At 44.4% G+C, this 19111-nt stretch overlaps 1 protein-coding gene across 1 annotated transcript; it reads right to left on the bottom strand.

The window, feature by feature from the left end:
• Positions 1-10032: 10032 nt before the first annotated feature.
• UBB (ubiquitin B) lies at positions 10033-11859 on the bottom strand. The gene is made up of 2 exons (XM_068976553.1): positions 11744-11859; positions 10033-11079 (listed from the first exon to the last, which is right to left on the bottom strand). Exon 2 carries the CDS (start codon positions 11071-11073, stop codon positions 10156-10158), a length of 918 nt encoding a protein of 305 aa, XP_068832654.1. The 5' UTR covers positions 11074-11079; positions 11744-11859; the 3' UTR covers positions 10033-10155.
• Between the last annotated feature and the right edge of the window lie 7252 nt (positions 11860-19111).

Genomic DNA, 19111 nt, shown 5'->3' on the forward strand with positions numbered 1-19111 from the left:
GTGAAGAAATAGAACCTATTAGCTCTCAGAGAAATAGAGGAGGACTTGAGTTTTGTTAACATTAATTTAAAATGAAACCTGTCAACTTAAGTGTGTGGTACATTCCCCCTGGAAGGTGGGTGCAGACAGGGGGAAGACAGGTGCAGAACTCTTCCCGGATTGGGGTTTTACTAGGTGACTAGGAAGGAGGAAGAGGTGTGTTTCCAAGGGTGGGGTTATATGGAGGAATCAGACCCTCTCCTACCTCCCCACCATCCAGACATCGGGAATGCGCAGCAGCTCCTAGGACCCTGGATACCCCAAAGCTCAAGGGGTTCCCGGCCTCTCTTAAAAATAAGCCAGAAACCACATGACAGCTGGTGCACAAAACTGCCTGAGCCTGAGAAACAGGGAAAATGTCAGAGAAGGAAAAAGATGAAAGACGCTCTCCAAAGTCTGAAATAGGGGGCATTGCTCATGGACTGTAACCACCAGGCTCCTCTGTCCATGGGATTCTCTAGGCAGGAAACTGTAGTGGGTAGCCATGCCCTCTTCCAAGGAGATCTGCCTGACCCAGGGATCAAACCCACCTCTCTTATGTCTCCTGCATTGACAGGCAGGTTCTTTACCACCTGCTCCACCTGGGAAGCATGAAGGAACCTCAAGCTGACCCTGCCAAATTAAGGGGCTCTCCTGCCAGGGGCTGGAATGGGGCTCTGAGTTCATGTCTGTACCTCAAACTTGCAGATGTGCAAAGGCCTCTCCTTGGTATCTATGCAGCTCTGAACTCACACGTGCCATAGTTAGTTTAATTCTGACTTTATTAACTAATTTATTAATTTAAATTAATTTATTTTTAATTAATTAATTTATTTTCATTGGAGGCTAATCACTTTACAATATTGTAGTGTTTTGCCATACATTGACATGAATCAGCCATGGGTGTACATGTGTCCCCCATCCTGAACTCCCCTCCCACCTCCCTCCTGACTTTATTATTTTTTAAATTGTATTCATTTATTTATTTTTGGCTGCACTGGGTCTTCGTTGCTGTGCACAGGGCTTTCTCTAGTTGCAGTGAGCAGGGGCTGCTCTCTGGTTGTGGTGCACGGGCTTCTCATTGCACTGGCTTCTCTTGTCGCAGAGCGGGGGCTGTAGGTGTGAGGGCTTCAGTGGCTGTGGTGCACAAGCTTAGTTACCCCAAGGCATGTGGAATCTCCCTGGACCAGGGACTGAACCTGTGTCCCCTGCATTGGCAGGTGGATTCTTCTCTTTTTCTTTTGGCAGGTGAATTCTTAACCGCTGGACTACCGGGAAAGTCCTAATTCTGACTTTGAGGGTTGGTTTTATGGAAATATTTCTTCTTTTTCTTTGCTCTTAGCTATATATATAATTTTCACCACGTGGCTTGTGGGATTTCAGTTCTAATTAGAGTTTTCATCTTTTTTGGATATATGCCCAGGAGTGGGATTGCTGAATTAAATTTTAACTCTGTTTTAGTTTTTCACCCTTCATACTGTTCTGCATAGTAGCTACACCAATTATATTCCTACCAACAGTGTACAAGTGTTCCCCTTTCTCCACATCCTTTCCATCATTTGTTATTTGTAGACTCTTTGATGATGCTCATTCTGACCAGTATGAGGTGATAGCTCATGGTAGTTTTGATTTGTATTTCACTAATAATTAGCAACATTATTAAGCAGCACATTTTTCATGTTCTTCTTGGCCATCTGTATGTTTTCTTTGGAGAAATGTCTATTTAGGTCTTCTGCCCATTTTCTGATTGGGTTGTTTGTTTCTTGTTATTGAGCTGTATGACCTGTTTATATTTGGAAATTAAACCCTTGTTGATCATATCATTTGCAAATATTTTCTCCTCTTCCATAGGTTGTCTTTTCTTTTTGTTGATGATTTCCTTTGCTGGGCAAAAGATTGTAAATTTGGTTAGGTCTCATTTGTTTATTTTGGCTTGATTTCCTTTGCTTTTCCTCTCCTCCATTTTTATCACCTTCTACCAAGGACTCCTATTGTCTGTATGTTACTGCTTCTACTTTTATCCTCTCTATCTTTTAGCTTCTCTTTTATATTATCTGTTCCTTTTTTCTTTTTTACTTTTGGGGAATTTCTGTCATTCTAGTTCATTAACTCACTCTTCAGCTAATTCATCCATTCAAGACATGCCCTGAAAGTACATATAACCCATGTGCAGGCTCTTTAGGGTGACCCTGGAACACAAAAGGTAAGGGGCAGAAGGTGGAGAAGCAAACCTTGTGTGGGACATACAATATTTGAATATTGTTCTTTAGTCCATCTATTATATATTTAACTTATCTCTTATTGGTTCTTTTTGATATTTTTGTATTCTTATTTTGTAGTCCCACTTTCTTCCTTGTATCTTTTAACATGTCCATTAGTCTAATTTAAAAGTCCTTATTCTGAAGATAATTCAGTGTGTAACTTCTCTCCTGAAAGTGGTGATGCCCTTAACCCATGAGATCTAACACTGTCTCCAAGTCAGTGTCTCCAAGCTGGTGTCACTGAAGTCAAAAGTGAAGTACTGAGAGCAGAGAAGGCTGCCGTACTGCATCCTCTGGGGTGTATCCTGTCCTGTCCGTAGGTCCTGACAATTTCAGTGCTTGGGGAGCAGATAAGTCTCAGAGGGAGGCACCAGAGAAGCAGCCAGCCACTCCTCACCCCACAGAACAAGCCCTCCAGGCCTGACTTCACACTTTGCTCTCCAGAGGGAAGCAGCATTAGAGGGACTCTGCCTTGCAACGTCATCCCCCAGGTCTGGGTGTTTGGAGCAGGAGATGATTAGGCAACTGGCAAAATCAGTGGGTCCCGACCTGTTTTTTCCAGTATCTCCCAAACACAGGAGATCTGGGCTGCCCTGATTTGACTCCAAAGGCCTGGAGCAGAGATCAGAGTCCCTGAAGGTGTGGGGCAAGTACTATGGGTCCTAAGGCAATGGTAGGGGAGTAGAGAACCCACTCCTCCATTTCCTTGTCCCCAGCACCCTGTAGACTCTCACACCCTCTCCTCTCTTGGGGAGGAGCCCACAGGGTGCCTGACTATGACCTGGCTTGGTATTTATCACCATGTCTGTTTACCTGTCTGTTCTGCTCCATGACAAAGCATGTTTGTCTGGGCAGCCTCAGCACTTTGCTTAGAGTAAGAAGGACCAATCCCCCCCTTTTTTTCCTTCCTTTTTTTTTTTTCATTTTAAATTGAAGTATAGTTGATTTACAGTGTTATGCCAATCTCTGCTATACAGCAGAGTGCCTCAGTTATATATATACTTTTTCATGTTCTTTTCCATTATGGTTTCTCCAAGGAGATTGGATATAGTTCCCTGGGCTATACAGTAAGACCTTGTTGTTAATCTATGCTATATATAATAGTTTGCATCTGCTAATCCCAAACTCCCAATCCATCCCTCTCCCTCCCTGCAAGAAGGACCAGTTTTATTTCTACAGACCATGAGGCTTTAGAGTAAGGCTCAGAATAACATTCTCATCCTCAGGAGACGTTGGGCCCAGATTCACACATAGCTGTTTGGCCCACCTTCCCAGATGAAAGGGGTTATATTTACTGATTTCTGGGCAAACCCAAAGCGTGTCCCACAGAAGGTTCTGCCTCTTACCTTCTGTGTTCCGGGGTCACCCTGGAGAGCCTGCACATGTGTTATATGTACTTTGAGTGTGTATCTTTAGGTGTGGGCCCCTTATTTCACTATAAATTTTCACATGTGTGCGTGCTAAGTTGCTTCAGTTGTGTCCGACTCTGTGACACTATGGACTGTAGCCGTCTAGGCTCCTCTGTCTATGGGATTCTCCAGGCAAGAATACGGGAGTGGGTTGCCATGCCCTCCTCCAGGGGATCTTCCCAACCCAGGGATGGAACCTAGGTCTCTGATAGTCTCCTCCACTGGCAGGTAGGTTTTTTACAACTAGTGCTACCTGGGAAGCCCATAAATTTTCACATGAGAAGACCCATCTTGAGACACCCGCTCACTGAGCCCAGTGGTCAGAGCTTGGAGGCATACTGCACAGTGCTGGCCTGAAATAGGAGTGGGGAGGGCAGAGCTGGAAGTGAGACAATGACTTATTTTGGGTGGGTGACGTGAGTCTGCGTGGGGGCGGGGGCAGCCTCTTAGAGGAAATCTTTAGCACTTTACTGGAATCGAGCAGTCTCCACCTGCCTTCTTGTGGTTTTACAGAAGAGATGGGGGAGGCAGCAGAGATATCAGCAGCTGGGGGAGGGCCCGGAGGAGCGGAGGATGAGAATGCGGACTCCTCCAGCCCCCGCTGCGCCCCTTTTCCCCGCTGCCACACCTCAGCCCCTGCTGCCTCCCCAGGCCTTGCTGCCCCTCCTTAGCCCCCTGCTGCCCCTCCCCCATCACCACCTGTCTTCTGGCCTCTGGAGTTCTTTCTCTTTCCGAGCTCCCTGCTCAGGCCCTTGGGTGACTCAGGGCCTTCTTCTTTCCAGAGGTCCTGGCTGGCATGGGGGCAGGAGCCATACATTCCCATCAGCTTCTCCAGCTGCTTCCAGGAAAAGCTTGGGAGAGGAGTAGAATTATCTAATAGGCCATAAGAGCGTCTGAGTTAAAGTATTGGCTGCAAAAAGAGAGCAAGCCGCTTCAACTTCTAAAGGAGATTATGCTCAGGCCTGATGCTCAGAAAGACAGCTTTCACAGGAGTGGAGGGGCTGGGGTGCCGCTTCTCAGAAGTCAGGGGCAAGCAGGAGGGTTGGAGCTGCCAGTTAACCTGCCGAGGGGTTGGGGGGAGCCTGGTGTGTGCAAAGGCTGAGGGTTCTGGTTGGTGGGCGGGGGGCATCCTCCCTGAGAAATGAGGCCTTCTGTGGAAGAGCCCTTAAAACCCTCTTCCCCCGCAAACACTGAAGCATCGCCTTCTGGACACAATAGTCAGTAGTTTCCACTCTGCCTCAGGGTGAACAGAGCAGATCTGAAGACTGGAGGTTGGAACACGGGCAGGCTCAGCAGACCCTCCATCCCTGTTCCTGCTCCAGAGCCTGCTGTGGGCACCACAAACTTGCTGCTGATTGAGGGGCAGGGTGCATGCCCAGCACCTCCATTCCTTCAGCACGTGATCTGTGCCTCCCAAACACTGGCCTTGAGGGGTGGAGGGGAGGCTGCCAGTTTTCAGCTTTGCACCCTCTCGTCTTTGGCCTGGAAATCCTAAAGAAAAAGATTGCCAGATTCTTTTTCAAATTCCAAATTTAAGTTTTTATAAAGGCACCATAAACAAAAGGTGAAACAACACTCTGAAAGACACTATTTATTGCAATTATAAAGAAAAATGATTACTTTTTAGAATATGTAAGGCAACATTACCAATTAGCAATACGAATAGGCAATGATGTGAACATGTAAAGTGAAGTCGCTCAGTCGTGTCAGAATTTTCTTCTTTTTCAGGGCTGAGTAATATTTCATTGCATATGGTACAGTATTTTTGAAGGGTGACTTTGTAGTTATCACAAATTTCAGTGATGGCATTCTTTGATATCATTCCACTTCTAGTTATAACCTGAAGAAATATTTGCACATCTCAGATTAGACATTTACAAAGATGTCCATTGCAGCATTGTTTTATTTATTTTTTGGCTGCACTGTGCAACATGGCCTTCCCTGGTGGCTCAGTGGTAAAGAACCCCCTGCCAAAGCAGGAGACATGGGTTCAATCCCTGGGTTGGGAAGATTCCCCTGGATAAGGAAATGGCAACCCACTCCAGTATTCTTGCCTGGGAAATCCCATGGACAGAGGAGCCTGGCAGGTTTCAGTCCATGTGGTCACAAAAGAATTGGACATGGCTTAGTGAATAAACACCAACAACAATGAAGCATATGGGATCTCAGCTCCCTGACCAGGCATGGAATCTACGGCCCTTGCAGTGGAAGCATAGAGTCCTAACCACCGGCATTCTTTCCCTTGCTAAGTTTCTGCTATACTGGCCTTCATACTGCTTTTGAACTTAAGCTTTCTCTTCCAGGACCTTTGCACACTATGTTCCCTTTGCCTGGATTGCCCTTCCCCCATATATTGTCAGGCAAGTCCCTCATTTCCTCCAGACCTTGCTCAAATGTCATATTATTTGCGGGGCTTTCCCTGATCACCCAGTGCCCTGTATTCTGCTTTTTCACTATAGCACTTTCCATTGCCAAAGAAATGATATACTTATCTATTTATCAGTCTCCTCCCCTCTCCTCTTTAAGTTTTGTAAGGACAGACTTGGTCAGCTTTGCTCATTGCTGCATTTCCAATGCTGTAAACAGTGAAAGTGTTAGTCGCTCAGTCGTGTCTGACTCTTGGCAACCCCCATGGACGCACGAGGCTCCTCTGTCAATGGAATTCTCTAAGCAAGAATACTAGAGTGGGTAGCCATTCCCTTCTCCAGATCATCCCAGTTCAGGGACAGAACATGGGCTTCCTGCATTGCAGGCAGATTCTCTATCATCTGAGCCACCAGAGAAACAGAGTAGATAGTTGTTGAATTAATAGATGAGTGGATAAATAGTCTTTCAGTGGTTTCCTCTGGGGAGTGAAAGAGGTAAGAGATTTTTCACTTTTTACTGGATATTCCTGTATATCATTAGATGTGTTTTTATCAAGTGTGTATCACCTTTTTATTTTAAAAAATCAGAAAAAAACTTAAAAACCACGTCTAAAATTTACTATTATTTTCTCTGTTAACAGCTGTTTGAAGACAAGCTATAGTAGGTGCCACCTGACTAAGAACAACTTATGGAAGAAACATCTAACTTGGAAAGTTTTATCCATCTCCTTGTGTTTGAAAAATATTTGCATTTATATTTTTCTCTTCTGTATTTGTGATGCTCTATTTTTTTAACTTATTTTTTGACTGCACTGTCTTGATTGTGGCATGCGAGATCTTTAGCTGTGGCATGTGGAATCTAGTTCCCTGACCAAGGATCAAACCTAAAGTTCCCTTGCATTGGGAGCGTGGGCTGTTAGCCCCTGGACCACCAGGGATGTCCCTGTGTTGCTTTATTTTAGCAGTAGAATTTCCAGGCCCAGTTTGTGGCACTCTCTGAGGCCACAGCAGCAGGTTTCTGTCCTGCAGAGGCTGGGAACAAAGCACAATCAGTAGTGCTGGGCAAGGAGATGTGGATGTGAGGAGTTGTGTCTCAAACACGGTTTTTCAAAGTGTGAGCGATGGTAACTGATTGAAAAGGAAATTGAAAAAAAGAAAAAGTGAAATTGGACATTGGAACACACTGGACTGAACCACACTAAGCTGGTTCTTTTAAGGCAGAACTTCTTGGAGCCTTCAAGATGGCCTCCAAGGGGAAGATAGCAGACAGCTAGCTTCCTGAGCTCCTGTGACCACAGCATCCTTCTGAGAGGTTGTAACATTTAGAGGACAAAGCTTGCAAAACACACATAAATTTCTGCTGGTAAACATGTTCCTTAAGAGGAGTCCTGGTTGGTGGTACATGGTCCAAAGAATAGGTGCTAGAATAAGCTACAGGGGTTGGCAGAGACCTATCAGCTGGAGCGTGAACCTCACCATTCAACTTCTGATGACCACAAAAAGGGTGGTGGGGAGAGGATGGTGATAGGATCAAGAAGGTACAAAGAAAGGAAAACCTCAAAACTTATTTCAGCAGTTAGTATTACACTAAGTGCAAGATCCTTTCCCAGAAATCAACATTTGTCTAAAGCTTCTATTTTTAAAAAAATATTTATTAGTATTTATTCAGCTGCATCCAGTCTTAGCTGCAGCATATGGACTTTAGTTCCCTGACCAGGGATCAAAACCTGGTCCCCTGCATTGGGACCTCAGAACCACCAGGGAAGTCCCTACAGCTTCCATTTGGAGTTGGCTGGGCCTGATTGAAAGGGTGTCATACCTTTGCCCTTCGGATTGAGGTATCTAAAATGCAGCCTGTTGAGATTGGGGAAGTCTTGTGAGATATAGTTCCCATTAAGAATGAAACAGACACTTGTGCAAAGTAAGTCTACTGAGTGAGTGTGGCCTGACTTCAGGGAACAGAGACTGCTGGCCCCACTTCCCAGTTGATAGCACAGGTTGGTAAAGACCACACAAAGGTTTCCTTGTTCAGACCTCCGGTTGTGTGAGGTGTTTGCCAAGATCCGTGAATACTATGAGGGATTCCCAAGGACAGGAGGAAATCCCATGAGAGAATTAGAGCAACAGCTGAAAAACTTTTCCCTCAAGGGATTCACAGGAGTGCAGACCTCAAAGCCTGACAAGTCAGGTAGTGATCTGGGGGAAAAGGACATTCTTGTCCTATTGCCCAAATCAGCACGTCTTCACTACAGCTATTCTGGTGAAATGCTCTTCTCTCAGGTTAAGTGTAGAACTTTTAATCTTCAAAACTCAGGTTTAGTTACAAAAGGCCTATTTATATTAAATATTAAAGCAAGACTTGTTCAGCAAACACTAGTTTGGGGACCTCCTGAAGGGTTAGGGGAAGGAACTCAATAAAACTTCATGCATTTTCTGAGCTTTGTGAGTTGACACTTGGATCCCAATCCCTGCCTTGCCTGTAACAAGAACTAGGGGCTTGGGCAGGTCAAGCACTGGACTGGGAAGGATATAATCTTCCAACCTGACAGCAAATCTGATGCGTTAAGTCTAAGGAAAGCTTTTAAAAGGCTTAATGTTTCATTACCACCTCTACTGGTTTAATAGTTTTTTGCCTTTTTGGCTCAAGTTTTTACCGCCACTCAGTTGAAGCATAACAGGCTAAAGTACTTATTTCCAGTCTCTAACTTACCCAAGAAAATCAGTCAAGTATTCCAATTTAGTGTATGTTCAAAATTAAGTGGGTTTCTAGGACAAAAGTTGAAACAGCGTTTGCTGCTAAAACAGTTCCTAAAGTTGTACACCAAGCTCTTCTCAGGTACACCTGGACTCTAATGAGGCTTGACTTTATATATCGCACCTCTGGGTGATTCTTACCCCTCATGCTATGCTTGTTAAGTAGTTTTAGGTATCAGAAATGATTTTCTTACCAGTGTAAAGCTGAGGACCAGGACAACTTCCAACTCTTTCCCCTTTACTTCCCACACCCAGCCCCTCCCCTTCCTATTTCCAGTTGAGAACCACCACTGAAGGAAATTATGAAGCAGGGGAATGGTAGATAAAGGAAGGCTGTGCCCCCAAATATTCTTACACCACCTTCAATTAGCACTGAAGTATACTTCCTAATGCTTAACCATGTTATGCCCTCACTCACATCCAACTCTGCAATCCCATGGAGCCTGCTAGGCTCCACTGTCCATGAAATTTTCCAGGCAATACCAGAATGGGTTGCCATTTCCTTTGCCAGGGGATCTTCCTGACCCATTGACCCAACCTGCATCTCTTGGTTCTCCTGCAGGCTGATTCTTTTACCACTGTGCCACCTGGGATGGGAGCACAAAAACTGCTATGTAGGACTTCCCCAAGATTCTTACCACCCAAGTTACAGAATCTCCTTCACTGGAGCAATCTTATCCCTACAAGGAGACAAAGCTGTTAAGTCACTAGGAACCAATATGTTAATAACCACCTTAACTCAAATCTTTTTCCTCACCCTTGTTGACCAAGGCTCCCTTTGGTTCTTGGCTCAGTTCACCTAAGAGAAAATTATGGTTCTATTATCTAAGGCTAAACACCTGTTAGAGTGTAAAGCACCAGAGGAAAAAAGGACAATAGCCAACCAATAATTATAAGATTTCAGAACACAATTAAACAGCCTCAAAATTTCACTTTTCTGTAGTCTTGATTTTGTTATCCACTATTTGAGAAGGCAGGAAAGTGCTTTCCCTCAATATGCCTCCATACTCTTACAATTTGAAATGGTTTTAATTACATTAGAATCCTGTTAATGACCTTGAACAAAGTTCTATACCTTGGCACACGGAATGTTTGCCAATGACTTAAAATTTGGTCGCACAAAGCTCAAATGCCTTCTTTGAATACCATTTTAACCTGTTAAGAGTACCCACCATTACCATGTAATTTCACAACAGACACCAAAAGTGCATGCAACAAAACTTTTATTAACATTTTGAACAGGTTCAGCTATTACTGAAACTGGTAATTTCTAAACTTAAATTGGGGTAAATGGCTAGAGTGCAGAACGATGCCATCACTGAGCATTATGAACAGAAGACTGAAGAATTAACAGCCACCCCTAAGACGAAGGACCAGGTGCAGGGTCGACTCTTTCTGAATGTTGTAATCAGAAAGAGTGCGGCCATCTTCCAGCTGCTTGCCGGCAAAGATGAGCCTCTGCTGGTCAGGGGGAATGCCTTCCTTATCCTGGATCTTGGCCTTCACATTCTCGATGGTGTCACTGGGCTCCACCTCCAGGGTGATGGTCTTGCCGGTCAGGGTCTTCACGAAGATCTGCATACCACCCCTCAGACGGAGAACCAGATGCAGGGTCGACTCCTTCTGGATATTGTAATCAGAAAGAGTGCGGCCATCTTCCAGCTGCTTGCCGGCAAAGATGAGCCTCTGCTGGTCAGGGGGAATGCCTTCCTTATCCTGGATCTTGGCCTTCACGTTCTCGATGGTGTCACTGGGCTCTACCTCCAGGGTGATGGTCTTGCCCGTCAGGGTCTTCACGAAGATCTGCATACCACCCCTCAGACGGAGAACCAGGTGCAGGGTCGACTCCTTCTGGATGTTATAATCAGAAAGAGTGCGGCCATCTTCCAGCTGCTTGCCGGCAAAGATGAGCCTCTGCTGGTCAGGGGGAATGCCTTCCTTATCCTGGATCTTGGCCTTCACGTTCTCGATGGTGTCACTAGGCTCCACCTCCAGGGTGATGGTCTTGCCGGTCAGGGTCTTCACGAAGATCTGCATACCACCCCTCAGACGGAGAACCAGGTGCAGGGTCGACTCCTTCTGGATGTTATAATCAGAAAGAGTGCGGCCATCTTCCAGCTGCTTGCCGGCAAAGATGAGCCTCTGCTGGTCAGGGGGAATGCCTTCCTTATCCTGGATCTTGGCCTTCACATTCTCGATGGTGTCACTGGGCTCCACCTCCAGGGTGATGGTCTTGCCGGTCAGGGTTTTCACGAAGATTTGCATTTTGACCTATAAGGTTCAAAAGAAAAGCGTTACTGTGCCATTTTCAGAATCTTCTACCGCCTTTCACAGTTAATCAGTTTTTTAAAAGATATTCTAAAACGCCTTAACTACATCAAGATCTCTCCTAATTTTTTTACTAGACAATGTATCAGTCATTGAAGGCAAAATTCCTTAGTCAAGACGTCTCCCTAACAGGCTGGAGAATGGAAAGTACCTGAGATTATCATCCAGAACTGTCCAGATACTTCGTTAAAATCCCGCCCAATTCCCCCCAAATCTAGTCATCATGTCAGCATTTAGATAAAAAACTTTTTTAAACGCAACTGGGGACCTACACCTCCGCTACGGCAGAATTCGAATTAAAAACGTTTCCAGAAGCCCCCGCCGACTACCTCTCTTCCACCTTTCCCCCCTGAAGCAGATGCGATGGAATCTCCATCGGTTAAGTGTCCGTTGACCTCCGCCGGCGGGCGGGCGCGCGCGCCAAACCGCCCCCGCTCCGGACACGTAAACAAGGCCCGCTCTTCCGGAAAGGCCGGGGCCGCGTCACCTCGCTTCCCCTCCCCCACCCCCACCCGCCTCGTCTCGCGGACTCCAAGCCCTCTGCGGCTCGCCCTCACGGAAGCCCCCTTCTTCGCTCCTCCCGACGCTCACGGCTGCGGTGCAGTACCTGTGAGTGAATACGAAGATGCCGCAAATTCAATCACGCCGAGTCACCTCAAAGACGACACAGGAACCCAACAATGCCCGTCGCGTCTAAGTGCTCCGGCTCGGCGGGGCCGATATTTATACAACGTCTGTTGCGTCACTTATCACTCTTACGTAGGCCTAGTGTCCCTGCGCTGCCGAAAGTAGTTCACGCGGCCCCACCTCTCGCGACGCAGTTATGTCCTTCGACTGAGCTCTAAATTCCTCAGAACCGGAAAAAAGGATCCTAACAAATCAGCTCCCCTCTCCTCCAGATGATCCTTCTCCTCCTTTAGGAAAAGGTAGGAAAACTATCGGGCGGATGAATTCGAGTTAAGGGGCTCTTCCTCGAAAGCTCTGGAAACTTCCTTGCAGCGCCGGCGCTGATTGGTGAGGGGTGTGAGGCGAGCCCGGCTCTGATTGGTGGAGAAGGCAGCGGCTCGGCTGTTGCTGGGCTCCCGCTGGGGTGATTCGGCAACGACGTTGCTTAGTAACTGAGAGCGCGTGCGCGGCAGACGCGCGCCTTCACTAGAGAAGCATACTTCCGGCTAAGGGTGGAGGAGGGGTCTTTCCCTCCTGCTTCTTAGGCCCGGCTCTCTCAACTGTGTTGTCGGGTTTTAGGTCAGAATATAGCGGGTTCTGCGGTGATTTTCCCGAGAAAGTGGTGGTCTGGAGGTGCCCAGGAGGTAGGCGGCGGACCCCGCAGTTTTTCTGGTGTCTGCTCTGAGGCACAAGCCCCTCTCACATCGGCCGGTTTTATTTTTGTTGTCTGGAGCACAGTTGCGGAACTTTAGTCACCTTGTACAGTTAGGGTGCTTTGGTCGTGCTTTGAGGAGACGAAAACTAGACTCTTGGGACTCCGTGCTGGGCCCGAGTATCCCCCAACCCCCTCCGCCCCACCGACCGAGGAGCACCCCTCCCCCACCGCGGAGGCGTTCTCCTGACGAGGTTCCCCCCATGTTCCTCCCGATCTCCCTCCACGCGGGGCACTCCTCCCGGCAACGTCTCCCACGCAGAGGCCTCCTCCCACTCCCCATTCCTAGCCACGAACCCCCATCCCCCGCAGTGGAGGCCTTCTCCCCCTTGCTCATTGCGGAGTCCCCACACTGCCCACTGCTCCCCTGCACAGCCCCCTCTCCCCCCAATCGCCACTCCAGGTGACCCGGTAGCCGTGCTTAGAAATGCCTCCGCACACCCTTTTCCCTCACTGCTGTTTGTCCAGACCCAGAGTGAAAGATGATATGGACCGGGGAGCCGACAACCCACATGGAGAGACAGAATTCACGCACGAAAGAATTCGCGACACTAGCGTTTTTAGTGTCCTATCAATATGTTGGTTGTGCCAGCCACATTGCGGGTGGTTTAACCAGCTAGGACCCCGCCGCGGGTGTGGCCGCTGGTCAGCAACGAGATAACCGGGGGAACGTGACTAAGACAGACGTGTTTGGGTCCGCAGTCACGCAGCCCGGTGGCTGAGTCATGCTGGTGGGGGTGTAAATAAACATGCGAGTGGCTGTCGCGTAGCAGCAACCTCGCGAAGTTAGGAGGTGGTCTGGAGATGTGCACCTTACTACAGAGTGGCTAGTTATCACTTAGAAAAGGTCTTGAGTCTAAATGACAATCCTTCAACGCTTAACAGTAAGAGGAGGTACAATGTGACAAGCATTTGAATTAATGCCCAGACAGCGATAAATTTATTATGACTTGCTAAAATCTATTTACATGAATGATAGGAGATAGAAATGAACAGTTTCTTGAAGATAATTTGGTCGATGATGTAGTTGATAAAACGTTCATGGTAAAAAGTATGAATTTTCGTTTTTGTTAGTCTGGCGGTCAGTAGTCTGAGCTTGTTTCACTAACTGATAGCTCCTCTTGAGCCATCCCTGTGAATTGGTGGAATGATCTAGAATGGAGATCTCATGGTTTGATATGGGTTCAGGGCTGGGAATTCTAGCAGTTGCCAGAAGTTAGTCATACAACTTCCTGGTTTAATGTTTGAACAAAGTGCATTTGGTAACCTCAGCACAGAAAAATGTTTTCAGAAAAGAGGCGTATGCGTTCCATGTTTAATAGACAAGATGAGTTTTTTTAATGAAACTTTTAATAATAACGTCATTTCTGGTGATTGTAAAAGGTAGTCTGTAAACACATTAAAGAATAGACCGACAAAAATCCCTGAAATCACAAATTTGAAAATCTAGCACAGTACTTGGCCTTGTGCTTAATAAATGTTTGTTCAGTGAACTGTAGTTTCCCATTTGTTCAACTGAGGGAAAAAAACTGTTGACAGCCTTAGACATTTAAAACACAAAGCAAAAAGACTACTTATCTAATAACCATGTGCAAATGGTTTTACCTAGGCAGTTCCTTTGAAAGAAAGAATTTAATTCTAAGATTCAGTGATTTTTTTACTTAGCTAGAGGTCTTTTAATAAAAATCTGTGAGAAAACTGTTTCCAATTACAAATTCACAATTGTTTTCTTGACATCGCTGACATTTAAAATACAGAGTTATTCTGTGGTGTGTCATTTCCTTGTTTGGCAGTTTATTGCAACAGGATTATGAGACTAATTCTGATTGCTTACTAGCAAGTTAGAAACTTTGATGTTGAGCGCCCAAATGAACATAGCAAAATTCTAAATTGTCGTTATATTGGTCCTCAAAATTTTTAAAATTTGTCCATTTAAAAATAGCTATTCAAGGTATTTTTCTGGTGGTCCAGTGGCTGACTCCATGCTCCCCATGCAGGGGGCCGGGGTGTGATCCCTGGTCATGAAGTAGATTCCAGGTACCTCAATAAAGACTGAAGATCTGGAGTGATGCAACTGAGACCCAGAGCAGCCAAATAAATAAAAAATTGTAAAAGAATAGCTATTCAGAAAGATTTTCACTGTGAAAGATTATATACATATATGAAAGTTGGAGATAATATAACAAACACCATATAATCACCACCCAACTTTGTTAAGTCTTAACAAAATAGCAAAAGCTGTTTTGCTTAAGCTTTTAAAAATATTTTAGTGAAAAAAAAAATAGGGCATAAAATTTACTATCTTACGAACTATGCACTTTTTAAAAAACATTTTTTAAAATATTATTTATCTTTGGCTGTGCTAGGTCTTTGTTATTCGTGGACTTTCTCTAGTTGTGGCAAGCAGGACCTATTCTCTAGTTGCAGTGTGTAAGCGTCTCATTTTGGTGGCTTCTCTTGTTGTGGAGCAAAGGCTCTAGGCACTTGGGGTTCAGTGGTTTCAGCCCACAGACCAACTATACACTTATAAATGTACAGTTTAGTAGTGTTAACTGTGTTCACATTATTGTATAACATATCTAGAATTTTTCTTCTTGCCAGTCTGAAACTCTATACCCATTAAATAACAACCCCCCATTTCTCCTTCCCCTAATCATCATTCTACTTTGTATGATTTTGACTATCTTAGGTAAGTTATGTAAGTGGAATCATACACTATTTGTGTGTGTGACAGTTTCCCTTTTTTAGGCTGAACAGTAAGGCAATGGCAACTGACTCTAGTACTTTTGCCTGGAAAATCCCATGGACGGAGGAGCCTGGTAGGCTGCACTCCATGGGGTCGCTAGGAGTCGGACACAACTGAGCAACTTCTCTTTCACTTTTCACTTTCATGCATTGGAGAAGGAAATGGCAACCCACTCCAGCATTCTTGCCTGGAGAGTCCCAGAGGCGAGGGTGCCTGGTGGGCTGCCATCCCTGGGGCCGCACAGAGTCGGACACGACTAAAGTGACTTAGCAGCAGCGGCAGCAGCAGTATTCCACTGAATGTATGCAGCACATTTTGTCTATTTATGTATCTATGCATATGTGGATTGCTTTCACCTCTTGGCTTTTGTGAATAATGAGCTGCTACAGTGAACATGGTTGTGCAAATATCTCTTTAAGATCTTGCTTTCAGTTCTTTTGAATATGCACTTACAAATTAGATTGCTGGATCTTAAGGTAATTCTATTTTTAATTTTTTTGAACTGTTTTTCACAGAAACTCCACCATTTTACATGCCTCCCCTGTGTACAATTTTGAGTGTTCCACATCCTCACAAACATTTGTTATTTAAAAAAAAAAGATTCTCCTCATGGGTGTAAGGTGACACCTCATTGTGGCTTTGATTTGCATTTCCTTAATGATTTTTTTTATGTAAAAATAATTACAGATTCATAAGAACTCACAAAAATATAGGGAAGTCTCAATGTACCCTTCGCCCATTTTCCCCCAATGACAGCAGCTTACACAGTTGTAGTACAATGTCAAAACCAGGAAATTAACATTGGTGCAACACACAGACCTTATTCAGACTTCAGCAGTTTTACATGCACTTTAGTATATATGCAGTTTTATCACGTGGGTAGTAGATTCATGTCACCCCCAGCACGATCAAGGTACAGAGCTGTTTTCATCACTATAAGGATAACCTCTTATGGTCAGTCACAACTTCTCTTACCCCTTCCCCGCAAGCCCAGGGAGTCATTAATCCATTCTGCATTTTGTCATTTATAAAATCCACTTATAATTTTGTCATTTTAAGAATGTTGCATAAATGGGAATCGTACAGTATGTAACCTGTAAAGGAATTAAGATTTCATTAGGCATGTCCCTCCAGCCATAGGAGTTTGACATTTTTCATGTAAAATTCATCGGAATTGTTGAATATATGAAGAGTTCATCCGTTTTTGCTGCTGAATATCTTTCTGTGGTATATGTGTCCCACAGTTGGTTTATTCATTCACCTACAGATGGACTTTCGGGATGTTTCCAGTTTTTAACTATTACAAATGTTAAGTAACAAAAACTCAACTGAATAAATATAAGGATCACTGTATTCAACAATTTGTGAATCAGGAAACATCCCTTCTAGCAATGGATCTCTGTTGAGCTGCAGAAAAGAAAAGATTTTTAAAGGCAGAGAGGAAGCAGAAAAAAGGAAAGAATTAGCAAAGAATATCTTGTTTTTAGGCGAGGCTGCATTCCTTGCCTAAGGGGAAGGGCAGAGGTATCCACGGATCACAAGGATGGATCCTAGTGCTGACGAGGACATTCCAGGTTGTCTGGTTAAAGGTCAGTTTCCTGGGGAAGCTTGTAACTGCAGTTGGGTTAGGAATGAAGTCTTAGATTGTTTCCCTGGGGCCTGACACAAGTGACTCCTCTTGGAGCATTTTGTCTCCTTTTTAACACAAGGTTCTCTGATCATTCATGTATATTTTTGTGTAAGCAGATGTTTTTCTTTCCCTGGGATGAATGCCCAGTAGTGTAATTGCTGGGTTATCAGGTATGTGTATGGTTAGGTCTTTAAGAAACTGCCATTTCCAGAGCAGTTGTATTATTTATTCTCCCACCCCCAGTGTCTGGGAGATGCAGTTTCTTTGCACCCTCACAGCCTTTGGTATTGTCACTTTATTTTTTTTTTAAGTTTTAGCTATGTAATTCTTGTGCAGTGTTCAGATGTTGAATTTTCATTTCCCTAATGATTAATGATGTTGCATGTATTTTCATGTGCTTCTTTGCCATGTGGATTTTGTTTTTGCTGAAATACCTGTTCGTCTCTTTTGCTCATTTTGTAATTGGATTGTTTACCTTTTTTACTGTTGAGTTTTGAGAGTTCGCTGTATATTCTACATACAAATTCTTAGAAAATATAGGTATTTTCTTCCATCCTATAAGTTGTCTTTTCACTTTCTTGGTGGTGTCTTTTGAAGTACAAAAGTTTGTTAGTTTGAGATGTCTTAACACTCTATCTTATGCTTACCTGATCTCTTCCACAATCACCTCCATTTCACCTAAGCAACAAACCTCGACATCACCTAAAATGATCGGACTCTGCTTTCTTAAACCCCAGTACTCAACTCTCAGAGCCCAACCTCTTGCCCATCTACCTATCTTTCTGTTTTGTTACATCTGCTCTGTAAGCCTTCTAAGACCTGCAGTTCCCCAGTTGCCTGTTTTCTCCTCTTCACAGCATCTTTCATAAAGCAAAATTTAAAATTTTTGACCAAGTCCAATTTGTTGATTCTTTTCTTTAATGGATTGTGCTTTTGGTGTCATGTCTAAGAGTTCTTCACTTAGCCCTAGATCCCAAAGACTTTGTGTTTTCCCTACATGTAAATCTATAATTCATTTTGAGGCTTAAGTCGAGGTTCATTCTTTCACTTTTGGATGTCAAATTCCTCCAGTTTCACCATGGAAACACTATCTTTTCTCCATTGAATTACTTTTGCACCTTTGTCAAAACTCAGTTGGTTGGACCTGTATGGATCTGTGTTAATTTTTTGTTGGGTTTTTTTTTTTAAAGTATTCCCTCTCCAATACCAATAGCTTTCTCTTCTTGGAGGTAACACAGTGCTGAATTTGATGTTTATCAACCACGGGAGCCTTTTAAAACTAATAACATACATTAATGTTTCCATAAATACTGCTGCTGCTGCTGCTGCTAAGTCGCTTCAGTCGTGTCCGACTCTGTGCGACCCCATAGACGGCAGCCCACCAGGTTCCCCCGTCCCTGGGATTCTCCAGGCAAGAATACTGGAGTGGGTTGCCATTTCCTTCTCCAATGCATGAAAGTGAAAAGTGAAAGTGAAGTCACTGAGTCATGTCTGACTCTTAGCGACCCCATGGACTGCAGCCCACCAGGCTCCTCCATCCATGGGATTTTCCAGGCAAGAGTACTGGAGTGGGGTGCCATTGCCTTCTCCATCCATAAATACTACATGTTACTATAGATTGAATGTGACCCCCCAGAATTCACGTGTTAAAACCTAACCCTAGTGTGATGATGTTTGGAGGTGAGGCCTTTGGGAGTGATTAGGCCACAAGAGCAGAGCTCTTAAAAATGAGCCTAGTGCCCTTATGAAAGGTCCCAGAGAGCCCCTTTGCCCCATGTGAGGACATAGGAAGTGGCCCCTTACCAGACACTATATCTGCCAGCACCTTAATGTTGACTTCCCAGCTTCCAGAACTGTGAAAAAAAAAAAAATGTTTCTATTGTTTATAAGCTGCTCAGTCTGTGATGTTCTGTTATAGCAGCCTGCGCAGACTAAAACACCTGTTTTTAGACTTTATGTAAATGATGTCATACTCTAGCTATCATTCTACAACTTCCCTTTTTTAATACTGTTTTTTGTGGCTTAGTTGTGTTGACAAAGCTAGTTCAATTGCTTTAGCTGCTGTGTATTCTATGTGAAGATATCACAGTTTAACATCAAGATATTCCTAGTTTTCACTGTTAGAAACAAAGATGCTAAAATTTAAAATTTTTGTTTTATGTTTATTTGTTTTTATAAAGAATATTTATTTGTTTTTGGCTGCATCAGGCCCTAGTTACGG

This window comes from Capricornis sumatraensis, chromosome 8, assembly GCF_032405125.1.
Source record: "Capricornis sumatraensis isolate serow.1 chromosome 8, serow.2, whole genome shotgun sequence".
In the NCBI taxonomy this organism is placed as follows: Eukaryota; Metazoa; Chordata; class Mammalia; order Artiodactyla; family Bovidae; genus Capricornis; species Capricornis sumatraensis.

What these genes read in the sequence shown, in the direction of transcription:
- UBB (XM_068976553.1), bottom strand. Translation starts at nt 11,073, where the DNA reads ATGCAAATCTTCGTGAAAACCCTGACCGGCAAGACCATCACCCTGGAG.